Source organism: Notothenia coriiceps, unplaced genomic scaffold (assembly GCF_000735185.1).
Source record: "Notothenia coriiceps isolate Sejong01 unplaced genomic scaffold, NC01 NC01_scaffold00015444, whole genome shotgun sequence".
Classification (NCBI taxonomy): Eukaryota; Metazoa; Chordata; class Actinopteri; order Perciformes; family Nototheniidae; genus Notothenia; species Notothenia coriiceps.
This window is the reverse complement of record NW_011348145.1, coordinates 1-7,287: the sequence shown is the minus strand read 5'-3', so window position 1 is coordinate 7,287 and position 7,287 is coordinate 1. Positions and strand designations below refer to the sequence as shown.

Genomic DNA, 7,287 nt, shown 5'->3' with positions numbered 1-7,287 from the left:
TGCTTATAGTTACTATAGGTAACTTTGAAAATATATGTTTTACTGTACTCATAAACATGTGAAGTGGACATGCTGCAACTAGTGCTAAAATGAATTGTAGTACAGTAACAGATAAAGTCAAAGGCTACAGAAATGTGACTTGTTTCCTTTCCCTCCAAAAGATACCTTGATGCTTACCTACACACATTCCTGAAGTCATCCGAGCAACACTTTATGGTGGGTTTGCCCGTGACCTACTACGTGTTTACGGACATGCCAGAGAAGGTGCCTAACATCAAGTTGTCTCCTCTGAGAAGCATGAAGGTGATCAAAGTGGAGAAGAACTCCAGGTGGCAGGACGTCTCTATGATGCGAATGAAGAGCATATCAGATGTGATAGAGTCTGATATTCGCCACCACTGCACGCACGTCTTCTGCTTTGATGTGGATCAGGTATTTACCGGGAGATTTGGATCAGAGGCTCTTGGGGATTCAGTGGCTCTGCTCCACGCCCACTACTACCATCTTCCAAAGCATTTTTACACTTACGACCGCAACCCAAACTGCAAGGCGTATATGGAAACTGGGGATTTTTACTACCACGCTGCCATCTTCGGGGGTTCGTGGAAGAATGTGAAAGCGTTGACCGAGGCCTGCTATCAGGGCATCATGGAGGACAAACAGAACAATGTGGAGGCTCTGTGGCACGATGAGAGCCATCTGAACAAGTACATGCTGCTCCACAAACCCAGCAAGGTTCTCTCTCCAGAGTACTGCTGGGATACCAGCATCGGTTTCAGGAGCGACATACAAGTCACCCGATTACTGTGGGCACCAAAATATTATGACACACTTCGCAAACCTTAAAAACTTGACAAATGCTAACAAATGTAATGTCTCAGGTTCTTGTGCTCCCTGGCTCATTTTGTTCTCTCAGGAATTAATTTGCAGATCTGCAAGTATTTTCATAATGGAGGGACAACTTATATAAATACACGCTTGTCTTTTATCAAATATTTTTGTTGCATTTTTTTTCGATGTATATATAAGTCAACTTTTCACATTTTTGATCAAACTGGCTGCACTTATTGATCCAGCTTGATGTCACTTTGCCAAATGCCACTGTATCTCTGTTTTTAACTGATACTTGTTGACACTCAAATTTTGTCAAATTTTTTATAAATCTCAATAGCTTTTCTTCCCCCTTCAATGTGTGATTTGTGTGTCAGTCTTTCCTCTTCTGTAAAGCGATGTGCTGCTCTTCGTTAACTGTATTCACAGTGTTCATGTACAATGTTTATTAATGATCTCTTCAACAATTTAAGATACACATATAATCACCATAATGTCAGCGAGTCAGATTAATATGTTGTCTACAAAGCATCCAATTTGAATGATTTGACAAAGTATTGAAATGGGGGGTCGTAGACATACATGCTAACAACAGAGACACTTTATGTTAGGGATGTCTTGCCTTTAGTTCATTCAGAATGGAACAATAGAAACATATTTATCCCGTGACTGCAGTGGCTCCCTGCCATTTCTCAAAGATGTGTTGGAGGAATGGACATTTAATATCATTTTATCAGTTTCTGAAGAAAGCTTAAAGGGAGAACCCAGTATGCTGTACTCTGCTAAGCTTTAGTAGAAGAAAAGGATTTGAATAGAATTTGATGTAGTTGCATTGACAAATCATTAGAGCTCGATCAATATTGAAAGTACATTTTTTTGTTTATTTTGCCAGTTTTGTCATGAATGTCGTATTGTTGTTCTTTCAGTCTGATATTCATTATGAAATAGCACTTCAGTTTAACCCAGATGAGCTTTGAATGAGCTGGTGTGAGTGACTCCTGATGCCTGAACTCTTTCTATACATTTGTACTATTGGAGTAAGATGCTCCTTAGGGTGGTCCTTAGTGCAATGTACATTTTCAAATTCATTTATTTTAAGCTCCAACCACCGGAATTCGTTATGATAGTCAAGAAAACTCTCCTGGTGAATTTTATTCAAATTCCAACAGCATTTACCCCTCCCTCATCAACCTTGACGTTTAGCCTCAGTAGGGTGGTCCTTAAAATGGAAAGTCGGAAAGTCTAAGGTCCAACCCCCAGAATTCATTCTATTCGTCAAGAAAACTCTCCTGGTGAATTTGTTTTCTCAATCTGACAACATGTACCCCTCCCTCATCGGGCTGGGCTGCCACACCAGCAGCCACGTTGCTACAACTGAGGCTAAACTTCAAGGTTGATGAGGGAGAGGTACATTTTACGAATACAGTTCTTGTATATGTCGAGATACTTAAAAACAAGATGCATTTGAAAGAAGAAATTGAATTTCCTCGGTCACACCAACAGAACTAAATGATTCACATTTCTATAAAACAAAGTAAAAACACACAGAAAGATCTGACAGGAAAAGTAAAGTTGTTTTGATGCTGAGCTCTAACCAACATATCGGTATCTTGGCCTTGTCATCTTGATCGAGGCAAAAAAGAAACAGGATTTATTCTCAGTATTTTTCAAAAATTGTGAGTTAAATTAAATGAACTTCTAATGTTTACACAATTTTTTATTATTGCACTTCATTTATTTAATGTTGAGAAAAATCTTGTACAAGTGTTCATACACTGTTTATTACTATGTATTTCATGAAAGTTCAGCAAAGAAACTGAACGAAAACTTCACACATATACCTGATTAAAAACAGTTTAACAATAAATGTAACTTTTATAGTACTGACTTTTCACATGATGAATAGCAGATGAAAAGCAGCAAAAATAATTACTGATACACTGTTATATCTGAAAATGGTATTTCCCTTTCACATGGTGAAAAGCTGATGACCACTAAAGGTGCTATAATGAGTGTAACTGTCATATATCCTTGAGTTTTCACACAAACGCAAAAACACAACATCTCTGACCTCTAGAAACAGCGTTGCACCATTTGCAGATGACCCAAAAAGAGACGTCTGATGTTGATGTGCACGACAAACTCTCTCTCCGTTCTTGAACAGCAGCACATGAAGGATGTCCGTCAGCACCAATGTAGAGCTCAAAGTGGTAGGCTCCTCTCACTTGTGCAATGAAAGAACCTGTGGGACATTTTTTGTCAGTGCAGGTAACTTGAGATGTGTTTGTTGATCATGTATTTGAATTGTGTATAGCCAAAAACGTTAGATTTCTGTGACTTAGAGTGTGGAGATTTGAGTACCTGTGTTTGGGTTGTAGGCATTCCCAATGTTTGAGAAGACGTATCTGAAGACCAGATTAGTTTCAGTATTAAATGGTCCGATAGTTCCCGAGCCTGAAGCCAACAGAGATGCTGAGAAAGTCACCTGTTTGACTGAGAGAGAGAGACAGAGACAGAAAGAGAGAGAAAGAGAGAGAGAGACATTTTATTTCCCTACTGTGAATTCATGTTTTTAAAATACGTACAGATATTACAAATTCAACCCATTATTTAGATATTTTACCTTCTCCGTCTCTCTTCAGAGCCTCCACCTGGTTTTCTGTGACATTTGACCTGGCTTTCACAGTGATCAGCTCTGCTGCTTGGACTGTGAAAAAAGTGGCATCATTACATATTTGTGTGTCTGAAAGAAATAATGTTTGATGGTTTCAAGTATTTCACCATCGCTCGCATTATCAAGGTTAGCATTACCTATGGAACTTCTTTTTTTAAATGTATATATAATACATTTCTGTTGCATCTTATATATTTATTCTAACATATTCTGTCTGCTAAAACAGGGTTTTTTCCTGGTTTAAGATACAGTATCACAAATAATTGTTCACTCCAAATTGTTAGAGCCATGATCTTCTCCACAATACCTTGAAGTTGTTGCTTTAGCTTGTCCACCTCAATCTTCTGTAACTCCAGTTCTTTCAGCTTTGCAGTTTGACCTTGATTAAAAAACCAAATGCACGTATATTGTTATTTATTTAACCATAACATTTTTTTAACTCGTGCAATACTTTTTGTGTATTTCAGTTAATTGTTTAATTACTATTTTAGCCGTGTTAACAGCCTGACTCTCGATATGACATTTGCATTATTCAGTTGCTACAGACATTGTGATTTTACTGCCCCCAGAGAGACATTTTGAGTGACAAACTGGGTTTCATTGGGCATATTGGACACATCAAGTCGACATTGTAGTGAGTCCAATAGCTTGGTTTGTAAGTCAACTACAGATGCTCCCATCAGCCTCAGGTGTATGTTGCTGAGGTGCTGATTAGCATATGTTAGCAGCATGCTGTTGTTTTAAAATTAAAAAAGGTGAACAAGCACATAACAATAGTTGTTCAGACTGAAAGTTGTTAAATATGTTAATACATGTATTCTTACACATGCAACGTTAAGAAGAAGGCGACATAAGGTTCCTTGAAAACTTTAACTACACTCGTGGTCTCTACATTTATCAAACAGCGCTGTGCAATAGCTGCCCACTGCTCCGAGTACTAGGATGGGTTAAATGCAGAGGTCAAATTTCACTGTGTGCATATATGTGTGACAAATAAGGAGGGATTCATTCCTCTGATTATATTTTATTCAGAAGAAGAGTGTAAAGAGATAGAAGAGTATCATTAGCTGCAAGTAATACTGTAAAATAGTATGTACTTTACTTTCCCCCTATGAAAGTATGTACTCTTAATATTTTTATGTATTCATCAAATATAACATATCAACAAAGAAATTCAATAACGTGCTTTAACCACTAGGCGGTTAAAGCACTCAAGTTTACAGTGTTAACACAATAAAATATACTGCTGTTTCCAGTTTAGTTTCAACCCGATATCACGGCAAGAAGTGAACATGTGACGATTTACCATGCTGGGACACGTGAAGATGTCACGATTTCGTCCCTTCAAACGTGACAGTTACACGGTATTGTTAACCCATGTTAACCAGTGGAGAAATAACCGGAAATGCCAAGCAAATGCTACCCCGACGGTTGGTTGTTATTGTCAATATTAATATAATAATTATTTATTTATTAATAGTCACACTCGATTTCGCCGATTTTCTTGTTGCCCCAGCTGGTCGACACCTCTTTTAGCAGAAACAAAGGCTACATTAATGTATTAAATCGATGTTAATCCATGTGTGTGGATGCGGAATTAACGGACGTGACGTTGTGCGATTGAGTTGCCAGGCAACAGCTTCGGTTCATGTTAATTTACAAACTCTTCAACTACAACTGCAGTTATATTTAAAAACATGTTAGAAGGCCTCACAAAATACTTTAATGCAAATTAAAATGTAAATGTGAAGGAATGTGTGTATAACGAAATACATCGGTGATGGGATTTGGTGTTTATGTGATGTGAAATCTGAAAACGTTTTTTAAAAATAAAATAATACTTTATTCCGAGTGTGCTTGCCTCGTGTGGCTGAACTGTCTCTAAGATAGAGAACTGTAGCGGATACGACCCGTTTCGTCACCGTGTGGTTAGGGCCTAAGACTCTCTGACCACGTCTATAAATGGCAGTTATGGGCATACAGCTCCTTAAGCCCAGGCTATACAAGTCTTGTCGTGTATCCAGATTCCAGACGCGTGTGTGTGGATAGGGTTGAGATGTATTTAGGCATGAAATTAAAATGTGTTGCCAGTATACAGACTGAAATCAGATTTCTCTTTCTTGTGAGGAAACAGACCATGTATGTGTGTTGGCTGTGTATTGACAGTAAACGCAGCACTGCTTGTGGCCCATCTGCAGGAATCCAGACATCCATTATGACAGGTATGCTACTGCCCAAACTGCCTGCCAACTGTTTGAGTCGCATGCGTTCTCACTTTTTAATTAATGTGGTCCAATGCATCTCTCATGACATTTGGAGGACATGTTGTAATAAGGCCTCCTAGGCGCATGCAGTATGTGAGATTCATGCAAATGTTTCTATTTAATCGCAACATGCATACACATAATTTAAGTGTGTTGATTGCATTTGCAAAGGTAGTCATTATCAGCAAAATATTATTTTTTTCCCACGCCAATCAATTTTTTCTCTAATGATTTGAATTGTAAGTCACATTTAAACTTGTATAATTTTAGGATATAATTAGCTCCAAAGATAATTTGAAATTCAGTGAATTAATGCTTAATAAGATGTCCCGTGAAATATCAGAGTTGACCATGAACGGAGGCCTGAGTCTGAGTGAAGGCAAAGATATGCACAGAGACATCCCTGCATGCTCTTGAGGCTCTGCCGCAGGATATTGCGACCACACTCTTTAAGAGAAGCAATAACAGCTTGCATGTCATCTGAGACTGTATCTTCTTAAAAGGCGTAGCGTTGAGATAACCAACCTTTCCTTCCTCTAGCAGTATCTGAAAGAGAAAGCGAAAGTAACATACAGAACAACCTGAGGAAATAACGCTTTAGAAATAATTAAAACAAAGAACTAATACTTTGGGAATGAAGAAACTCACAATGGGGATATATAACAGCTTAATTTGCCATGTCAGTTGGCATGTCTGTTTCAGAATGTACCAATAGAGCGAATTGACCATGACTGAAAGCATAGAAATTATTCAAATGGAAAGGGTTTCCAGGTTGCAATGCAAATGCTGGATCATTTGTATATGAACGTATTACCTTAAAAAAATATGGTGACTTTCATGTGTTTTCCCGTTTGAGAAGGTTTTTAAATAAAACTAAAACTAAAATAAATGCAGTCTCTTTCTTTATTCGATTTTCCCTAGCAGGCACATATTGCGAATAGCACCTCACTTCTTGCCAAAGCACACACATGCTTTTATTGACTTTCACTTCAAGGCATGGCTGTTTGTATTTCATGAAATAAAAGGAGATCCCATTGCAGAAGGTACAATCCTCTTTATAAAAAAAAATTGCCATGTCATCACATTTAAGAAACATTGAAGAAGTTATAACGTATACGTGTGTGTGCCTTGGGGTCTGAAAAAGTTAAGTCAATGTAGACGTTGCTTAAGCATACTTTCCAATAAATGGAATAAAGATTACAATATAGTTGCACAATGAAATCCGCTTGTATAGAAGTCTATGAAAAAATCATCCTTTTCCTCACTGAATTGATTCTCTAAACATTTTCTTACATGTTTATAGTCTCAATTGCTAATTTCAAGTCTTCTTATCCCATTTTGGTTCAAATAGACAGTAACGTGCAGTGGCGTAGCTGTGGGCGGGCCCGGGTGGGCCTGGGCACACCCACATGCACGTCTGGCCCACCCACAGCCAATCAGCGCTTCATAGCGCTGATTGCTGAATATGAAAACACTCAGTGTGTGCCCATGTGCGACTGTCAAGAATAAACAACCTGT

The 7,287-nt window shown here is 38.2% G+C and overlaps 1 protein-coding gene across 1 annotated transcript; it reads left to right on the top strand.

Moving 5' to 3' along the window:
- Positions 1-147: 147 nt before the first annotated feature.
- On the top strand, positions 148-1,176 carry LOC104948928 (N-acetyllactosaminide alpha-1,3-galactosyltransferase-like; the record flags this gene model as incomplete). The annotated part of the gene is made up of 1 exon (XM_010775168.1): positions 148-1,176. A coding segment is annotated over one exon (699 nt), but the record flags the coding sequence as incomplete, so codon positions are not given.
- Between the last annotated feature and the right edge of the window lie 6,111 nt (positions 1,177-7,287).